Below are 21,304 nucleotides of genomic sequence, written 5' to 3'. Positions count from 1 at the left end.
GGATGACAGTCATTCAATGGACGACCAGGAAAGGCAATTAGTTGACGAAGAAATGGATAAAGAAATTACAATGAATGAAATTGAAATGGCAGTAAGAAAGATGAAGAATGGAAAAACTGCTGGAATAGATGAAATTCCAGTGGAGATGATAAAGGCAGCTGGAGCTGTAGGCCTGCAGTGGACATATCGGGTTCTCAGGAATGTCTGGAAGAATAAGGAGGTCCCTGAGGATTGGCAAAAAGGAATAATCATCCCAATTTTCAAGAAAGGTGATAAGAAAGTTTTGAAGAACTACAGGGGAATTACTCTAATATCCCATGTTGCTAAGATAATGGAAAGGATACTGGAAAGTAGAATAAGGTTGAGGGTTGAGAAGCAGATACAGGAAAATCAGTTTGGTTTCGGAAGTGGAAGGTCAGCAATAGAGCCCATTTTCATTATGAGACAACTAATGGAAAAGCATTGGGAGTACGGGAATGATATGGTGATGACATTCATTGATATTGAAAAGGCATATGACAGTGTCCCTAGGACGAAAGTTTGGGACAGTCTGGTGCAAAAAGGAATTGGACAGGGATTAATAAAAATGATCATGCATTGTATAAGGAATGTTGTAGTTGCGTGCAAACACAAGTTGGCAGGACAAGTTGGTTCAAAATAACTAGTGGGCTGAGACAGGGAAGTGTTCTATCACCAATCCTGTTTACAATAGTGATGGATGACATCATGAGAACAGCAAAAGCAGCATATGGAGGAAGAGAAATGAACATGATGTTATTTGCAGATGATATTGTGATTTGGGGAGAAGACGACAGGAAGGTTCAAGAACAGTTGAATGTGGTGAATGGGAAGATTGAAGAATGTGGATTGAAAATAAGTGTAGAAAAGAGTAAAACTCTTGTTATGACTAGAGGGGAGAAAGAAGGGAAAGGTCAGATTAGACTTACAGACAAGCCCCTGGAAGTAGTGGAAACGTTTAAATACCTGGGGAGTGAATTAATGGAGAATGCTCGACTGGATGCTGAGATTAGTAAACGGATTCAAGCTGGAAGTTGTTTCTATCATAGTGTAAGAAATATGTTATGGGACAAAGATGTGCCAATGGAAGCAAAGGATACTATGTACAAGATGTATTACGTACCCATAACAACTTACGGAGCAGAAACTTGGACAATGACAAAGAAGGATGAGAGTCGAATACAGGCTTCCGAAATGAAATTCTTGAGGAGTATGATACAGAAGAGTAGAAGAGACAAAATAAGGAATGAGAAAATCCGGGAAGAAATTGGAGTGGAAAAAATGAATGATAGAATAGAGAAGAGCCGACTAAGATGGTTTGGGCACATAAAGCGAATGAGCGACGAAAGAATGCCAAAAAAGGTGATGGAAATGAAAATCCAAGGAAGGAGAGGCCGTGGACGACCACGATTGAGATGGAAGGATACCATCCAACGCAGCATTATAGAAAGAAACCTGGACTGGGACACAGTGTTGGAGGAAGAGTGGTGGAAAGACCGAAGAAAGTGGAGAGGAACCATATTTGCTCCTACCGGGCTACAGTTGGATAAAGGGAAATGATGATGATGATGATGACCACCTGCCCATAAGGGTACAGCACTACATACATATGCTTTTATGCGTTTGTTGCAAACGTTTATGCTAGTTGCCTTAGAGTTAGCAAAGATCTCTCCTTATAGAAGGGTTCCTTGGCTTGTGCTATTCTGCTTCTTACCTCCATTTTGCTCCTTCCATCAGATGAAATTAACCTGCCAAGGTAAGGGAAATGTATCAACTCTGACAGCTTTTCCCTGTCGAACCTGACTTCTGCCTTTCTTTTTCCATTTGTTGTTTCATTAATTTTGTTTTATTTATTTTCAGTTTACATTTTTTGTTGAGCAAGTTGTTCAGTAGTTGTAAAGCAATCTCCACATTCGAGTTGGGTGTTGTGTGTATGCTTTTAATCACTGAGCTGGCGCCATCAGCTGTCTTGATGCTGCGACACCACAACGCTTCACTGTTTCAAAGCTGAGAGATTGCTTCGTGTGTCATGTTGTGTGAAAAGAAACTCCAATCGTTCTGTAAATGTCAGCTACATCGATCCTTTGAAACAGCAAAGCTTTGAAATGGTGATGGTGCTTTGTTTATTCTCTCACCTCAATAGAAACACTCCGCTTGACATTGCCCTGAAGAAGAGCTGACATACTTTAATAGACGCTTCATATTCCGAACTGCGAGTCAAGTTAGGAAAAGAACAAAGTACTCCGCAATGTAAGGTCGTTGTTTTACACAGAAAAAAGACATTATTGTTCTCAAAGCATGGTCATACTATAACAGAAAGATGCTCCTATTTGTTAAGTGCAAAAGCTTCGAAAATTTTGTTTTTAAACTTCAATTTGAAATAGATTTTAAAACTGTATTACGTCATGTTTGTTACTCTACATATAATACTGATCTTGGACTATTCTTAGTTTTCATTACTCATTTTATAATTATTCAAATTAGTTACAGTTTTAGTGTGCTTTTAGCTGTAAGACTGATCCCTATTAGTATCATTGTAAACACGTAGTGAAGAAGCAAACTGAGTTTATATACTGATACTTATACTGTATATCATCTATTTATCATGCTGTATTTTGCACATTTACTCATTAAATATTTCATAAACTTCATATTTTATCGTTCTCATAACATCGAACATTTTACTAAGTGAACTGAACTTAGCTATGAAGCATGGTTCATGTTTCATCAGGCCATCAAGAAACACTGTCAAGGTAATACGTACAGAATACAGCTTCTGTTGTAGTCCGAGACGGAAGTGTGGTGTGTTGACACACTGCTTCACACGCCATCGTGAAACACTGTCAAGGTACTGTGTACAGAACTGCTTCTCTTGTAGTCCGAGACGGAAGTGCGTCGTATGTTGACACACTGCTTCGAAGCAATTCACTGTGCCATATCGAATGGTTCGAAACAGTCAGCAATAAGTTATAGATGAGAAAGGTTCCACCTTATCAATACAAATTTATTTATACAAATATCTACAGTACCGGTTTTGACTCTTTACATGTAGTCATCCTCAGCTGTACACCGTTACCTTCACATAAATCAAATTAGTTGATTTGCCTTGTCCATAATAATAGTCATAATGATAGGATATATCTTACTTCTAATTGAGCATACATCAGGGTAAATTCGACGTACAATCTAAAATGTGCAGATGAATTTTTTTAGGCCTAAAATCATGTAAATGGGCTGTTATTAAGAGTATAATTACGTAAACACCTTTTTAAAAATATATGTGAAATATGTAAAATGTTGTCTTAAAATGTACAGTTCAAGTAAAATCCGTTATAATAAATAAATAGGAAACATTTTGTTGGAATAAGTTTTCGTCTTGCGTGCGTTGATTTTCTTCAATATGATGTGAAAATCGTATAAACGGACTATTATTAAAAGTACAGTTACGTAAACACTCTTAAAAATATATATAGTACATGTAGAATGTCATCTTAAAATGTGCAAGTTCATGTAAGATCCGTTACAGTAAATGGGAAACAGTTTTTTAGAGTAAGTTTCCGGTCTTGCATTCGTTGATTTTCTTCAATATGATATGGAGAATGTCTATGCTTTTTTTTGTAAGTGGTGCTCTTCTTTCTGCTGTATATTATGCTTATTCATTAGTTTATGGTTGACTTATCAATCATTAATAATAAGTCTGATGTATTGTCCGAGGTAGATGTGTGCAGCTGCGGTTGAATATGGCTGGAGTATTGAATGTGATTTCTATTCTGTGAGTGTCAAATGCAAGAAGGTGGGTCTTCTCTGGTCTATAAATGCCGATGTGTGTCTTATAAGTTTGAAGTCACAGACATGAAAGTGGCGAAAATGATCAGGTACGAACAGGTTGGAGCACTGACAGGAATGAGAAAATAAAGACCTCCCAACTTCGGTACACCAAGGATCTCTCATCTGTGGGCAGGTAGTTAGATTTTGTTGAACAAGGAAATCTAAACACAACAGAGGCTGGATCATGTGACAGCGTGATGTGACGTGTTTATTAATACATTTTTGAGTATCAGGTGACGTAAGCCAGCTTTCCAGATCGGGTTCGCGGTGGGTCTTGAACTGGAAACAGGACAATCACTTAATTGCTGAGGTCCATTCAACCTCATTTGTGAACGACGAGCAGCTATGCGAGGCTGCATGTTTTCATGGCAGCTCTAGGACAGCCTTGAGACACCTGAATAAGCCAGGGTTACAATCCTAAAATCCTGGCGAGCAGCTAAGAAAGAAAAACTTGCTGATGAACAGAGGGTGTGCCACCTTGTGTTTCATGAGGACAGTGTGCTATGTGATTGAGTGAATATCATATTCTCCAATGGGAGCACGTTTTCTTTGGCGAATAATGGGCAGGTAGGCGTGTTTTGGTCTTTCGGCACCTGACACAATCTAGTATATGTGGGTGAGCATTGGCACTCTGGCTGTGTATCAGTTGCATGTTGTGGTTGAATGAGCTCACGCAGGATAGGAATGTTACCCAGAATTGAGCAACATCTCATCACCGGGCAATATGTATAGATTTTAGAGAATACATATTATGGTTTCTTCCGTGTGGGTGCCTTATCATGCCTGGGTTATACAATTTCAGCAGCACCTGTCTCTGATCCACACGTCCCAATTAGTTCAGAAATGGTTTGCTAGGCAAGGCCAGGTTGAGCTTATTAACTGGCCTTCTTGCGAGGCAAACATGAATCCCATTAAGAATGTGTGGGCCGAGAAGAAGAGAATCCCGTGCCAAATATGAACGATGTTGTGGCCTGGGACAAGTTGGCAGGTGATGACATTTTGTATGCTTCTGCCCTAATCAGTTCCATGGCCACACTCCTGGATGAGGTCTTGTACGACAGTCTTCTAATGGAATAGAAAAACAGTAATATATTTGTCCACATAGTTAGTACAATTACATTTATGTACAATTTTTAAATTGGAAAATCGTTACATAATTAAGACATGTTTCGGCCTTTTTTTGGGCCATCTTCAGCTACATTAGATAAAAGGACGAAATATACATATTATCTGAACAATCAGAATGTTACATCATAATTCTTATGTTCTTTAGTGATCAGAGGTTCATGTGTTAAAATGTTTTCTTAAAAGAATAACACTGAGCAAGTTGCCGCACGTCTTGGGTCACATAGCTATCAGTTTGCATTCGGGAGATGGTGGTTTCGAACCCCACTGTTGTCAACTCTGGAGATGGTTTTCTGTGGTTTCCAATTTTCCAAATGCTGGTGCTGTACCTTAATTAAGACCATGGTCACTTCTTTCCATTCCTATCCCATCGTTGCCTTAGGACCTACCTGTGTCGGTGCGACGTAAAGCAAATAAATAAAAAATTAAAAATAAGATTTAAATAATATGAAAAAATGAGCTGAAAAATAACATTGAATTAGTCTTTAGTATATTCAAAAGTCCATAAAATCTTGCTGCACTTAATAAATGTTGTCAAATCTCTTGCTGAAATCCTAATGGTGAAGTTCTATACTATGGACATCAACTTGTGAACTATTGTCATAAAGATGAAAAAATTTTGACATTTGAAATTATTGGTGACAGAATCATGATCTTATAAAGGTGTGAAAATATTTACAAAAGAAACAGAGAAAAACTGTTAAGAATGAAGAAGAAAGACAAAGGAAAAAATGGCAGGCAAAGGTAAAATTTGAAACTTATTTACTCACTCTACAATAGCAGTGTTCTGTTACCGTTTAGCGCCTGAGCTAACACTAAGCCGGCAATATGTTTGCTTTCCGTGGGAGTACTAGTAGCATCATCAGAGGAAGGGAGAGCAGGAGAGGAGGGATAAGGTAAACAAGGAGTATGAGGTGCTAGAAGAAAGCACGTGGCAGACGTTATGTTATATAGGCAAAAAATTATATTTATTGTCAAAGTTTGTAATTTTGTCATATAAAATACCATTGACTTTTTCTGTAATTTTGTTAAGAATTAAAGTTGGGTTAGTTCTCTGATCTAAATGAATATGGATACTCTCCCAAATATTCAGCAACCTACCTTTCTGTAAAATGTTTAAAATGTCCATAGCTTGTTCTATTGAAGTGTAAGAATGACTATGGTCATCTGTGTGTTCGTTCATAGCAGAAAATCTATTGTAACTTTTTGCGTTAACGTGTTCTTGATAACAAATATTAAAGCTCTTTCCATTTTGTCCCGTGTAGCTTGCCTGGCAATGAATACATTTCAGTTTATAACCACCTGAACTTGAAAATATATGATTATTATTATGATTTTTATTATTATTATTATTATTATTATTATTATTATTATTATTATTATTATTATTATTTCATGTCAGAGCATTGATACAACACAAATATGTATACATAAATACAAATATACATAAACATACACGTTACAGTTGCACAAAATACGTGGCACTTTACAGATATATATTTCGTGCAGTCACACTGAGTCCATCCAGTAATCAGTGACAGCAATTCCTTCTTTAGTTGCTTTGAAAGCGGTCTTGTAGTGTACGCTGGACAGGGCATATTTGACAGTTACACACGTGTGGGGTAGTTTGTATATCCCTACAGTCACAAAGTTCACCTCTGGAGGTTGTCCCTAGATCTTCTAACACCACTCCTCAAACGATTAAGCGACCTCCAAGTAGCCCAGCTAAGCTGATGACCAGGAGGTGGAGATTCATCCGCTCCAAACGATGCTGTGTCCTGCTTCACGACATGTCTCGGCGCACTGTTGCTGGTTACTTTTTTAAAGTGGCAGAGACATTGAGGAAGCTTTTTCTTGATTTTAATCTTTTAGAAGGCGGTTGAAGACTAAATAGCGGGTGAGTCCTGTTGTTCTCCACCTTTGTCCTCTCATATCTTTCCTCCACTTCCCTCTGAATATCAGGGGGAGCTATGCCCGCCAGGTATTAAAGTAGGGGTTGCCCTGACATTCTGTAACTACTCTGCAGGTGTCATTCAAAGCTTTGTATGAGGTGAATTGAACCAAACAGGGCTTGCATATTCTGCTGCAGAGAAACTGAGCTCCAAAGCAGATGGTGTCGGACTGTTGGATGGGTACCCCACTTGGTCGAGCAAAGTTTATGGTAGATATTGTTCCGGGGTGTGACCCTTTGTCCAGTATTCATGCAGTGTACCCTGTATGTTAGGGCCTGGTCTAGGGTGACTCCAAGATACTTTGGTAAAAAGCAATGCTCCAGTCATGCTCCAGTGGTTGGTTATTCGTATATATGTTAAAGAGTATAGGCGACAAAACACTACCCTGTGGAAGGCCATTATTTGGTCTCCTCCATTTACTATTCCTTCCTTGGAAGTCAACGAAAAACCCGCAGTTCTGTAAGATATCTTCAATGATCTTTGTGAAACCGTAGTCCTTTGTTATGTGGTAAAGTTGCACAACAAAAGTCTGTGGTGTATTGTATCATATGCAGCAGTTGAGGTCCACGAAGGCCATGCCAGCTACCATGTGTTTCTCAAATTCATCCTCAATGTACTGGGTGAGGTTTAGGACCTGCGATGTACAGTTCCTACCCGGTCTGAAACCTGCTTGTTCAGGAATAAGATGATGTTCTACCTTCAAAATCATGCGCTCAAACAGGATACTCTCAAATATCTTACAGAGGTGACACAACCGTGATATCGACCTGTAGCTCCTGCATCTTTACCTGGTTTCAAAATGGCAATCACTCTAGTCTTTCTACAAACCTTTGGTACAGTAGAAGTCCGATATGGCAAGTACGGTATATAACGAGAACCTCGCTATAACGAGTTTTGTCTGTCCCTTCAAAAGTTCTATATTCAATTGTATATTATCCTTCGGTTACAGCGAGAGCCCTATCACTGACGCATCAGTTATTACAAGCGATTAAGCGCGCGCAAGAGTTTTTCCGTTACCGATATTTATGCACCCCAGCGATTATGTTGCGCACGATCAATCACTTTCGGCATCGTTTCTTCGCTATGTCCACTAGCGAGTGCTCTCGTCGACATTCAAAGGCGATGTCGGAGTCGATTAGTAATACCCGTCGACTGCTGTTCCGTAACGAAAATTTGCAATGAAGAACATATTTTCGTAATAAGTGCGTAAATAACGTGTCTGATAACAGTTGTTCACTCGTTAAAATCAAAGGCTGAATAAATGAGCTCTTAATTTTAATGCTAAATACTGCAATTAAGTAAGAATGGGATACACTTCAAGATCTGACAGAGTGCATCATTGATTTCAGAGGCTAGTTTATGTTTTCTAGCATCTGGTTAAATTACGGAAAGGCTATTATCATGTAAATTTATAGCGAGGAGGTTATCATTTCTCTACATGCGTTTGAAATGTTTTCGTGATACGTATACGGTTAGGTTAGCGGACGTCGTTTGAAGAAGAAAACCGAAATGTTTGCCACAGAAGCCTCTGGAGTGATACCGTATTTCTCTGAATCCAAGGGGACGTTTATTTCTCAAAATCTCATGTCAAAAATCAACGGTCGCAGTGGCGTATGCTGCAATCAAGACATGGGCTATCACTAGACTTAGGTTACCCATTTTCGATAGTTGGTTTAGTGAATGTCAAGCCTTTAGGGTTTTGAGCTGCGGCTAATAGCCATCAGAGTAGCCTGCCGTAGCCTCTGCTACGGCCAATACTCAACACCTGGTCAATGTAGATGGTAGCCAACGAATCAGCCTCCTCGTACTCTTAATTCCCCTAGCTTGGGGACTGGGTGACGTCTTCACCATTTATTTCATCAGGTCACCATCAAGCCTTTCCAGAGGCTATGCATTATTATTATTATTATTATTATTATTATTATTATTATTTCTTAATCCGTTTGTCCTCCAGGGTTGGTTTTTCCCTCGGACTCAGCGAGAGATCCCACCTCTACACTCAAGGCCAGTGTCCTGGAATGTGAGACTTTGGGTCGGTGGGGATGGAACTGGGAAGGAGGACCAGTACCTCATCTAGGTGGCCTTACCTGCTATGCTGAACAGAGACCTTGTGGGGGATGGGAAGATCGGAAGGGATAGACAAGGAAGAGGGAAGGAAGCGGCTGTGGCCTTAAGTTAGTTACCAACCCGGCATTTGCCTGGAGGAGAAGTAGGAAACCACGGAAAACCACTTCGAGGATGGTTGAGGTAGGAGTCGAACCCTCCTCTACTTTGTTGACCTCCCGAGGCTGACCCCGTTCCAGCCCTCGTACCACTTTTCAAATTTCGATGCAGAGTCGGGATTCGAACCTGGGTCTCCGAGGGTGGCAGCTATAAACTCACTAACCACTACACTACAGAGGCAGACATTATTATTATTATTATTATTATTATTATTATTATTATTATTATTATTATTATTATTATTATCATCTCAGTTGCAAACAATAAGCATGGCCAACAATCAAGTTTGTGAAGTTCGCATGAGCCACATAACCACAAATACTTTTCATACTTAAGTTGAAATACCCTTTGTATGGATTCTTGTTTTTCTCCTCCAGTTCACACTGTAACTGAGTAAGAGGTGGGGTAGGCTTACCATTTTTAATTATCAGCAATTTATCTTCATATTTCAGTTGCGAGAATGGTTTATCCAACAACTTGCACACGGTTCAGCCATTTCACAAAAGTAACATCACAAGGTCACAGTCACGTTAAACATTATAACTTCAGATAAACTAAAATTGTTCTGAGATCAACTGAAATATACCAATAATTTCCAACTATAAGCAACCCATAAGATGTCCTGCACATGCAAAAACAAACTTGTGATACTGTAGCACATGGGTGAATCCCATCAATTTGGACACTTCCGGAGAACTTCAAGTCTTTGAGCCTTCTCTTTCCACCGCTGTTTCTCTCGAGTTAGCGGCGGTGATTTGACAGACCGAAGCCTAGCACAGCTCAAGGTTAGTATAGCCTCGTTCCCTGCACCATTCCAACATTCGCCAGCAAGCCTTGCGTGGCGGGTCGAGGGGAGTGGGCCGAAGGCCTGGGCTGCGATGTTAGTCTTCGATGCCTTGCTCTCAGAAATACGAGCAACGTTCTTTCTCGATGCACAGCTCAAGGTTAGTATCCCCTCGCTGCCCGTACCATTCCGATATTCGCCAGCAAGCCTTGCACGCTGGGTCGAGGGGAGTGGGCCGAAGGCCTGGGCTGCGATGTTAGTCTCCGATGCCTTGCTCTCAGAAATACGAGCGATGTTCTTTCTCAGTGCTTTTAAATTTTGTAAATGGAAGAATGTGTCAGATGCTTACATTAAATTAAGATTTAGATTTCCATCGTTCTCATTTGAGGCTTGGCCTTGGTAGCCCTCAGTATACGCCACTGAAGGGTCGTCTTGCATTCGCGGCCTAACAATAATGAACGCTGCTGCATACACGCACGCGCGCACACACACACACACACACACTGACAATAAACGACTGCCTCTTTATTATACATCGCTACCCCCGGCAACCGGTTGTACAGTGCGTCTGTGTAACGTCACTGGATCTCGGGAAATAGTGAAAAGAGAATGACGTTCTATTAGCCTTTACAAAAACGTTCCTGAAATCTGCAAAATGGCATCAAAACATGTGAGCTTTTAAATTCTTAGAAAGGCCACGGCTCATTGACAGAGTTATAATGCGCCTACTGTACCTGACGCTTGGTAAAATTAAGTTTCATAGACAGCAGGGATATTTTTGTGATGGATTGTCGTATTGTAAAAGATACGTGGAACGGGTATTGCCGGAAAATTTTCAACGGGTTCTCGTCGATATCATGATGCCAATTTTCAGTTAATGTTTATTAAACACTCGGAAATGTAGAATAATTGTGCAGCAACAAGAAAATACGGCATAGCCAGTGGCGTATGCTGGGATGAAGACATGGGTTACCACTAGATTTACTCTTTTCGATGGTTTGTTTAGTGAACGTCAAGCCTTCAGCGTTTTGAGCTGCAGCCAACGGAAAAGCCTGCTGTGTTGTCAAGACTGCTTTACAGGCTACTGCCCCGGCTTCTGCTACTGCCAATTCTCAACCCCTGATCAGTGGAGATGGTAGCCTAAGGTTTAGCAAATGAAAGTCCGTCTTTGTGGCTAAATGAATAGAACGTTTGCCTTTGGTCCGATGGCCCTGGCTCAGTTTCCAGAATCAACCCCCTCATACTGTTAATTCCCCTGGCTTGGGGACTGGGTATTTATGACGTCTTTGCTATTCATTTTATCCCCATCAGGTCAACACCAAGCCTATATAGATGCCATGCCCCATTATTATTATTATTATTATTATTATTATTATTATTATTATTATTATTATTATTATTATTATTATTATTATTATGCATCCTCAGGCTGTGTTGCTCGTTCCTCTCCTTTGTCCAAAGGGCGCCAGTCTTCTTCGTTGGTAGTCTGTCCCATCGTTCACTGGTTAATTAGCTTCCTCGGGTCATCAGTGGTGGTGTCCGACCCATGATCACGGGTTCGATTCCAACCAACAAAAAACACTAAACCTGACAGATGGCATTTCATTTTAGCAGATCTACCAATAAAGATAAAACTATATTGCTCCTCTAACAGCAGCCCTGCAGTCTTTTCCTACAGGGAAATAGAAGTCGACGGAAGTGAGGAATACCCGCACTCTCTTATCTATATCATTAAGTCAGAAGTATGAGGTGAGGAAGTATGTACGATGAGTAACATATCGTTGATAGTTAGCAGTGGCGATCTGACGGACCGAAGCCTAGTACACCTATCCTCCGCCGGTCCCCGCTCCTATATCCGATATCCAGCAGCAAGCCGCCTGTGGTGAGTTGAGGGGAGAGGGGCGAGAGACTGGGCTGTAATATCAGTCTCCGATGCCTTGCTCTCAGAAATATGTGCGACGTTTTTTCTCAGTGCTTTCAAGTTTTGTAAATGGAACAATGTTTCAGACGCTTACATTATAATGTAATAGATATTGCTGGCAAATTTTCAATGGGTTCTCTTCGATAATACAATGCCAGTTTTTAGTTAATGGTTATTACACCCGCAGAAATAAAGAATAATTATGCAGCCGTAAATAAATGCGGCATAACTAAAGCCAGTGTTAGGCGTTGGCGTGAAGACAAAAACTAAAGCCAGTGTTCGGCGTTGGCGTGAAGACAAAGACAGGCATTCATATGATTTTACAAAGTACCTTTTAAGCCTGATTTAATTACATTGAGGGATAAAGTGGGGCTCGTATTGCATTCAGGGTCGTCTTGGATGGAATTAAACATACACTTTCACGTAGCATAGGATTTTGAAAAATAACAAACAAGTAAGCCGTAGTGTCGGTATCATCCGTGAAAACGCAAGTTTTGAACAAATTGATTGCCGTTTCATACCGATTTTAATGTGAATAGGGGTTTTTCCTGACTTTTACAAAAAATCTGATATGATGACAGTCTGCTATAGCGAGTAAATTTTTTGCTATTATGTATTCTCGCTATAGCGGTCTTCTACTGTATTTGTTTAACCATTAGGCAGTTATTGAAGAGAGGAACACCCACTCTTTTGACCTGGTATCGAAGTGTTTAATCTGCTCCACTCCCATAGCAGCCAAACCGTTGCTTTGTCTGTCTTGGATTTCTTGATGGCTCCTTCTAGTTCATTCATGGTGATATCTTCTGTGAGGTTACTAGTTTCCATGTCGGGTTGTCTTTCCAACTTTCCCTCCGATTTTTCCGTTGAGCAAAAGTTGACGAGCAATAACATCTGGGAACAAGTAGACATGCACCGGGGCTTTAGTGAAGTCATTATTAAGCCTTTTCAAGAGTCTCCAAGCTTTCTGGCATCTCTTAGACATATCCAGTTCTTCGAGGGTGGAAATCCAATGCTTTCTTTTGTTCGTGGCTACTTAGTTGACAAAGCCGAACCTTTACGAATGGTTTCTTCTCCAAATGGTTCTCGATCAAATAATTCTATATATTCAGATAAAAGAACTGACGTGTCTCTCTTGAGTACAGGAACATAGTTTGTACAACATTCACGAGGAGTTGATAGTCTAGAGTTCTTCTTCACATCTTGCACAAACAGATCATAATAATCTGTGTAGTTACCTGTATCACATACAGCATCTTCCAAATGTAGTGAACACCTTCCAATCAGCTTTTTTGAAATTAAATAGTCTGTGGGAAGATGCGGAAAGGTAGAAACATGGGGCACACTGCCGCAATAACCTGACTGGTCTGTGCTGCAAATGTGGTATGTGGGGCTGATACTCTTCACACAAATTCATGACAAAAATTAGGTCTGGATTGTATCACCACTTCCATCGCCTGCTATTAAAAGAAGAAAGCAGTTTGGCATTGTGGATCAAAAGTAGTTGATTAGCCCCTGCCCACTCCAGCACTGCCTCTCCATCTTCATTGTCGTGTTCATGTTCCCATACAGAGCTATGGCTGTTGAAATCTGCAATCATAATATGAACAATCTGATTGTAAAAATTTTTGTGGCCTCTGGAAATGGAATACACTGCCGGGTGCTTTATACACAGATGAAACAGTACATTGATTCAGTTCAACTGTAAGAATCTCTACGTCATCACCCCCCGCCGCGAAATGTCAGTGGATATGACAGCGATATCAGGCTTAACAAACAGGCTCTACCATAATGTTGATTCAGTATCTCTACCACTAAGTGCATACTGGTAACTCTTGGACGACTGTGATTAATGTAATACCAACATTGTTGGTCCATTATTGGACATTACAAACCGTCCAACCAACTCATTCCTGGCCGCCAGCGCTTCGCCCCAGTGTGCCAAGCCGGGCTCATCAGTTGGCAAATAGTACACCTACCAAGACGTATTGGGTAGTGCATACTGTGGAGGCCACTGCGTGCCAATGCATAACGAGAGACCCCGTTTCACCATAAAAAATTGATGCCTGCAGAAGATTGTTTTCCGTATTTTCCCATTTTCACACCAGGCAAATGCTGGGGCTGTACCTTAATTAAGGCCACAGCTACATCCTTCCCACTCCTAGGCCTTTCCTATCCCATCGTCGCCATAAGATCTTATCTGTGTTGGTGCGACATAAAACAAAATTATAACAGCAACAATCCTTGGTTCTTCTCAGGACGAACGGTTTTATTAATTTTGCCACATTCATGTTCACAAATGAGTGTGAAGCTTGAGTGCCAAGGAAAGCAATAAAAGCCTTCTCATTAATCATCAGATTAATGGCCGGGTGGTGTGGATTAGGTCCGTCATCACTTTAAATTTGAGCAATATGTTTACCTTTTAGCCAAGTGCAGTTAGCTTTGCGATTTTTCATTCTTTCGGAACCATCCTTGCCCTGACTCGAACAGTCCCGATCTAGTTTTCTGGGCAGCGGTCCTTTAAATGTCCAGTCTGCCCATTTCTGTAGCATGTCCGGGATTTGTCCATAGTTGAAGTCTTTGTCTTTGAGACAGGGTCCATCTCTTCATGTAGTTTTGTTACTATGTGACAGAGCTCTTGAAACGTTTTTGGCCGTGCCACCTTAACCATCGATCAAACCTTATCGTCCAACAGTTCAATTATATAAGGAACACTTGTCATTGTCTTCTCCATTGCGGACTCTCTTTAAATAACTGGAGCTTTTGTATCACGAACTACTGGGCGAATTGGCTGTGCAGTTAGGGATGCGCAGCTGTGAGCTTGAATCTGGTAGATAGTGGGTTGGACTCCACTGTCGGCAGCCCTGAATATGGTTTTCCGTGGTTTCCCATTTTCACACCAGGTAAATTCTGGCTGTACCTTAATTAAGGCCATGGCTGCTTCCTTTCCACTCCTAGTACCTAGTACCTTCCTGTCCCATCGTCGCCATTAGACCTATCTGTGTCAGTGCGACGTTAAGCAACTTGCAAAAAAAAAAAAATATATATACTCTAGGATCAACAGGTATTCTAAAGGGGAGATCTGTACCCATGTCAACTTGGTTACTGCCTACACGAATTTTCTTTTCGAGGGTTAAAATTTTACTGTTGACCTTAGTTTCAAACTTCTTAAATTTCAGGTCTATCTCAGTTTTAAAATTATTAGATTCTCGCCCAATTTCTCCCAATTTCTCCTCAACTTTATTTCCTAAATTGTGCATATTGTTTATTACTTTATCTATGATTCTAAGCTGGTTATTTTAGCATTAATATTTGAAATACTTTCTTTGAAATTTTTGTTGTCTAAGGAATTTTTGGACTGAGCCTCGATATTCCCCTCAAGTTTTCCAGACTGGGTGTGAATCAAGGAAGTTAATATTTCTAACATAGCTTTTACCCGGTCGTTACCTTCTTCCTTCGAGGTGTCTTTGAGGTCGAAACTGTCTGGGCTCTCCTCATTGTCCAACAAATCCTGGCGTAGCCTTGCAAGTTCACTTTGCTTCCCACTGTCAGAAAACCTTAATTTTTGAATCTCCAAGAGTCTTGTAACAGTCCCCAATTTGTCGTACTCAATGCAATTTTTTTCTGTAAATAAATATTACACGAGTTAAGTTCACTTCGTGATTGGGAAACCACTTTATTGTCGCTGAGCCTATTTTTTAACAACACACAGTTTCCACTCAGTTTGCTTAACGACTGCACAATTATACACAATCTTAACACTGCATCACTGTTAAGAGAAACACACTGAAGCAATTTACAATTGATTCTGACAAGTACAGATATCAACAAGTCCTCACACTGATTATTCAATTCACCATCACAAGGCGAGACCCCCCCTTGGCCGTCAGCTCTCTCTCTCTATATATATATATAAATATATACTGTTTGACAGATTGCCTAGAAATCTCTATCTTCTGGAAATGTTCTTGCAGCGTTCTAAATGGAACACACCTGAACATAGAAGGAACAATCGATCGACTGACCAGGCGATTGGAATACTCCAGTTTAAATTAATCTTGAACATTCGACTACAATAAGATAAATCGTGTAGAAGAAATCCACATAATTACTAAAGTTTCCACACTTATCTGGATAATAGCCCATCACTGTAAGCTTCCAGAAGCCTCCATATGTATCAGAATGATATTGGATCATACCCAGTATATGAATATTACAGAGTTTTCTACAGTTTTTGACCAAACAGATTTTGAGGTTATACAAGTTAACAATAACTTACATATTAACAGGGAAATCATATGTTAGTCTGCAGTTTTTGAGGTTATTGGAATTTACAATACATATTCACAGGGAAATCATATGTTAGTCGTACTTAGCATTAATAAAAGATATTAAACAAAATAATTGTAGGTTTTACAAGGGTTAGGTGTGAGATAGCATACATACGACAGTACTTACGACATTCATTTATGACTAACATGAGAAAGATTTTTTACTCAAAAGCTAAATAATACTTGCACAAAGTATGCAACGCATATATCATGAAGAAACTATAGGTTTACATCCACACTTTTATTGTTTATCTTCATCTTGACACATGATTTCGATGATCAACAGTTACTTTTTTTTTTTCACATAAAATATATCCTGTTTCACATTAACCTCAAATATCACTTTCATTCCTTCTGAAGATCCCAACAGTACAACATTCTCGGCAATTCATAAATATTATCACCGCTGCTCAGCCTGAAGGCCTGCAGATTACGAGATGTTATGTGGTCAGCATGATGAATCCTCTCAGCCGTTATTCTTGGCTTTCTAGACCAGGGCCGCTATCTCACCGTCAGATAGCTCCTCAATTCTAATCACGTAGGCTGAGTGGACCTCGAACCAGCCCTCATGTCCAGGTAAAAATCCCTGACCTGGCCGGGAATCGTACCCGGGTTCCCCGGGTAAGAGGCAGGCACGCTACTCCTACACCACGGGGCGAGTATACATATTATCCTTCACATTTAATTCCTATATGACGAGTTTCTATTACACTGTATCTACACTCCACACTGCTTTACTTCTAAATTGACGTTTTGGCCAATTTTGGCTCTGTCTGGTGGTTGTGTGCTGAAGCATAGGCATCCAGCCAATCCCACGCTGCCATTCATATTGACTTATATCGGCAGAGTGTAATCTCGAAACCTAGTTGCCAACTCCGATATTTACATTCACCGTGTGGTTAACCTATCTCACTCAGCGTGTATGGTATTCAGTACAGTTCGCGATCTTTTGCATTTTTTTTCAGTAAATTGTGTTCTATATTAGTCTTTATCTCTCTAGTATAGTACAGTATAGCGTAGTTTACAGTTTAGCATAGCATAACTTAGTAAAATACAGGCTTAGTAGTTCAGTGTATAAAAATAGCTGTAGCTGTCCGTGTATTGTTTAGTGTACTTAGTTTGTGCGTGTTTAGAATATCTAAATGTAGTTTGGGAAAGACAAGTGGCAAGAAAGTGACTCTGGGATCAGTGGAGTGTTCCCTTTGTAGGCCATAACCTCCTTCCTGTGCCAGCGATTAGCGGTGAGTAACGTGTTATTTCCTCATTCTCTTTTATTCTTAATAATGTATTTATTTTTCAGTGTCAGATGTTGTTAGTATGTGTAGTTTTTGTGAATTTGTTTCCAATCCCGATTCATTCGTTTTTCTGAGTACGTTATTACATTTTTCGAGGGCTGTTTACCGTGGTCATATTGCATCAGCTGTGCTCGCAGCAGTAGCGCGCTGGCAACAGAGGTAAACGTCAATTTAGAAGTGAAAGGCCGTGCGGAGTATAAGCCATCATATCCCTTACTTACATTCACATTTACCAAGAAATAGATATACACTGCCTGACAAAAAATGTTAAGCACCCAGACGGAGTGGTTGGTAGTGAATGAAACTACCTTGCCTTGATTGAACTGATTATTATATGGGATGAAAGAGACAATGCCGTTGGCATATACATGTGGTATGTTGGTGCCAGGTTAGTAGAGTGTAACACCCCCCCCCGCTGCAATACATGCATGCCCTTATGCGGTTCGGAATGGTGTCAAACAGCCTTTGGAGGCAAGTTCATCCACAGTTATTGCAGCTGTCCCTCCAGATTCTGCAGGTTGGTACTGGTACAGAGTCCCCTTCCAATGTCATCCCATACGTGTTAACCCCTTAACTGGGTACTAAATTCTCCACATGCGTAACCTGCCCTGAGTACTTTTTCCCCTCTTCGTGATGTTTAAATATTTCTTTCATAAAGGTGTATGCAATTACTTTAATCTAATACCCCACGGCACTTACGCCCTTGAAATAACTTTGGCCTGCCCAGCGGCCTCTGCTCAGCCCGAAGGCCTGCAGATTACGAGGGGCTGTGTTGTCAGCACGACGCATCCTCTCGGTCGTTATTCTGGGCTTCGAGACCTGGGCCGCCATCTCATCGTCAGATAGGTCCTCAATTCTAATCACGTAGGCTGATTGGCCCTCGAACCAGCCTTTAGGTTGAGAGAAATATCCCTGACCTGGCCGGGAATCGAACCCGGGGCCTCTGGGCGAGAGGCAGGCACGCTACCCTTACACCACGGGGCTGGCAGTTTAATCTAATATGATAGTAATTATTATTCTTCAATAACGTGATACTAACATTAGGAAACTGTCGAAATACCCGCACAATCAAGCCGATCTACTTTGCGTTTGGAAGCCATGCTTCAGTTCATAAATGGCTGCGCGGGAACTTCGTGCAAGGTGCCAAAACAAATACATTTCACGAAGCTGTGACAGCTCTAAAAACAATACACAGCGTGATCTCGTGGAAAACACGTCAACTAATGCGGTAGATTCCATGGCAACGCCATATGCTTTTACACTCAAGATAAATACGCAATAAATTTTACGATCGACTAATGCTGTCATACCCACTGTAGAAGCCCCGCGCGAATACGTCTGAAGACGTCATACCCAGTTAAGGGGTTAAATGATGGAGAGGTCTGGGGATCTTGTTGGCTACGAGAGGACCTTAACATGCTCTACGCAGTTGATAGAGACATGTGCTGTGTGTGGACGTGCATTATTTTGTTGGAACACTGTCCCAGGCTGCTGTGCCATAAGGGGTAAGACATGTGGGCGCAGAATGTCTGTGATGTATCGCTGTGCCGTCAAAGTCTGCCAAAGCACTATTAGAGGTGATCTGAATGCATATCCTATGGCTCTCCACACCATGAGATGCCAGGGATTACACCTGTGTGTCTTTCCATAATATGGGTAGGATCTGCCCTTTGCCCTCAACACCGCCAAACTCGCACACGGTGGTCATTGAAGGCTATGGAGATGCGGGACTCATCACTGAACATGATGCAATGCCAGTCGTCCCTTTTTTTTTTCTATCGGCTTTGCGTCGCACCGACTCAGATATGTCTTATGCCTCCTGGGCAAGGCACCACTCCAAACATAGGCGTTGGTGGGTAGGCTGTCTAACTCGTCTGTGAGGCATCGTGGGTGTGCTTAGTACTGTACGTAGTCCTCTCCGCACGTTTTGCGTAACTGTCCGACTCTCAGCAGTTGACTGGTAACAGCTTACCAACAACAGGACGTTGCCATTATGAATGCACTCTGGTGGGGGTTCTACACATTACAGATTCTTGTAAATCTAATCATTTACTCATACATCAATGGTATGCATGTATACCGAAATGGGATAATATTGAACCTTCTGGGTGCTTAACTTTTTTGTCAGGCAGTGTGTGTATAAATAAAAAGCCTTCTCTAAATTTCCTTTTAACAAGTGGACTGTTGAAGTTCTTCCACAAACATATCTTGTTACACTGTGAATGCCATTAATATTCTAATTGTACTTAAATGAGCAACAGGAGCAAAGGTTTCTCTGTTGTCTATATCTTTGTGTTGAGAAAATCATCTTGCAACTAGGACTTTCTATAATCTAACGTACAATCAGATTTTGCCTTTTGGTTTGCTGGGGCCGACTCAGTAGCTTGTGGTTCTTCCCATTTATATAATTCCAAGGTAATTCTTAATCAATCAGTCTTCAAATTTTTAAATTTTTAAATGTTAACAGAATTTAGTGTACTTATTTTGTTGCATTTACTAACTTCGGTGCATTGTCAATTTCTTAGTGCATATAACAATGTAGAGTTAGCATTTGTTAAGCAGTAACAGAATGAAATAAATAAAACATAGTACATTTGAGAATATTAATATTATAATGGACATAAGTAACACAGCGTTTGTACATCATAGAGATTTTGTTGTAAGAGTAAGCAATGTTACCTAGTGATAAGGAATAAAATAATTGCAACGTAGAGATTACAACACTTTGGATTGCCATAACCTAACATGTTCAAAGTACAGTATATAGCATTATTCATTGTCGTATTAGAATGATAAATTTTTGTTATAATTTTTATGTACAACTTTATTTTTGTATGCTTGCTTTCAGGTCGGGTCTGCTGTTTATTTGTGCTATAAGAAATCAATGAACAGGGCAAATTTAATATCTTACAAAGCAGGTAAGTTTGTCATGCATTTTCAGTTTCTCAAATAATTTTCTTCCTTTTTTATGTATACTGTACTAGTCCCACATTTGGTCTGCTGTCATATATCATTTTTCCGATTATAAGAAGTCTTTTGAAACAGATTCTAGCATTTTGTATGTTCGTTCATATTCTGATAAATGCCAAAATATATTTTTGAACATATGGAATTCAGGAAATTTTCATTCTTCTGCTCTGTTATAGACCTTCTTTCTTGATCTAATGTTTATAATATAAAGTGGTTAGTCAGTTGAAACATACAGTGCAGAGCTGCACTTCAAATGTCCAAGATTTGAATCTTTAATTTGATTTTCATTTCTCCTTCTGTATACTTCTGCCAAATGCTGGGATGAAATCAAATTTGTTGCTGGGGATTCCTTCTCCTCCGCCTTCTTCACATTAGATTGTCCTACATTTACTTTTATATTTATTTAGTATATGATTCATTCATAACATTAGTTACTAAAGGAATATTAACAAATATAAATTAACTAGCTAATATATACACATTTTTTGGCATGAGGACTAGGTTGCTATCTCAAATATGTATCTTGAAATCTACCATTCAGGTTCATTGCATGTAGGTCTTCCAGAGAACCAAGAAGTACATACAGTAGGCATTCCTGCACAATATGTTTCATGGTCTGCATTTCTGCAGTGCAGTCACAACAAGGGGAGTCTACCCAGTCCCCCTGATGTAGAGCTGAGGCAGTCCTACTGCTGTCACATCTGACTCTGTTTAGCTTGGATCAGACAGTCTGAGGCAGACTGAAGCTAGCTGGTTTTTTGCTGGGATCAAAGATACGAATTAGGCTGCAAGGAGGGGCCTTCGACTATTCTTCTCTCGAAGTATTCCTAAGGCCAAAGTGAGAATATATATCTGAAACG

The 21,304-nt window shown here is 40.3% G+C and overlaps 1 protein-coding gene across 6 annotated transcripts in view; it reads left to right on the top strand.

The window, feature by feature from the left end:
- Window positions 1–21,304, top strand: part of Crag (DENN domain-containing protein Crag) — a 579,187-nt gene that overhangs the window by 65,892 nt on the left and 491,991 nt on the right. For all 6 annotated transcript variants that reach the window (XM_068225395.1, XM_068225392.1, XM_068225393.1 and 3 more), the window contains exon 5: window positions 20,323–20,392. In XM_068225395.1, coding sequence (XP_068081496.1) covers window positions 20,323–20,392 — 70 coding nt within the window. The remainder of the gene's footprint in view (window positions 1–20,322; window positions 20,393–21,304) is intronic.

The sequence above is a fragment of the Anabrus simplex genome, chromosome 1 (genome assembly GCF_040414725.1).
Source record: "Anabrus simplex isolate iqAnaSimp1 chromosome 1, ASM4041472v1, whole genome shotgun sequence".
Lineage (NCBI taxonomy): Eukaryota > Metazoa > Arthropoda > Insecta > Orthoptera > Tettigoniidae > Anabrus > Anabrus simplex.
Note: the sequence above shows the minus strand (reverse complement) of the source record. Positions and strands in the feature narration are given on the sequence as shown.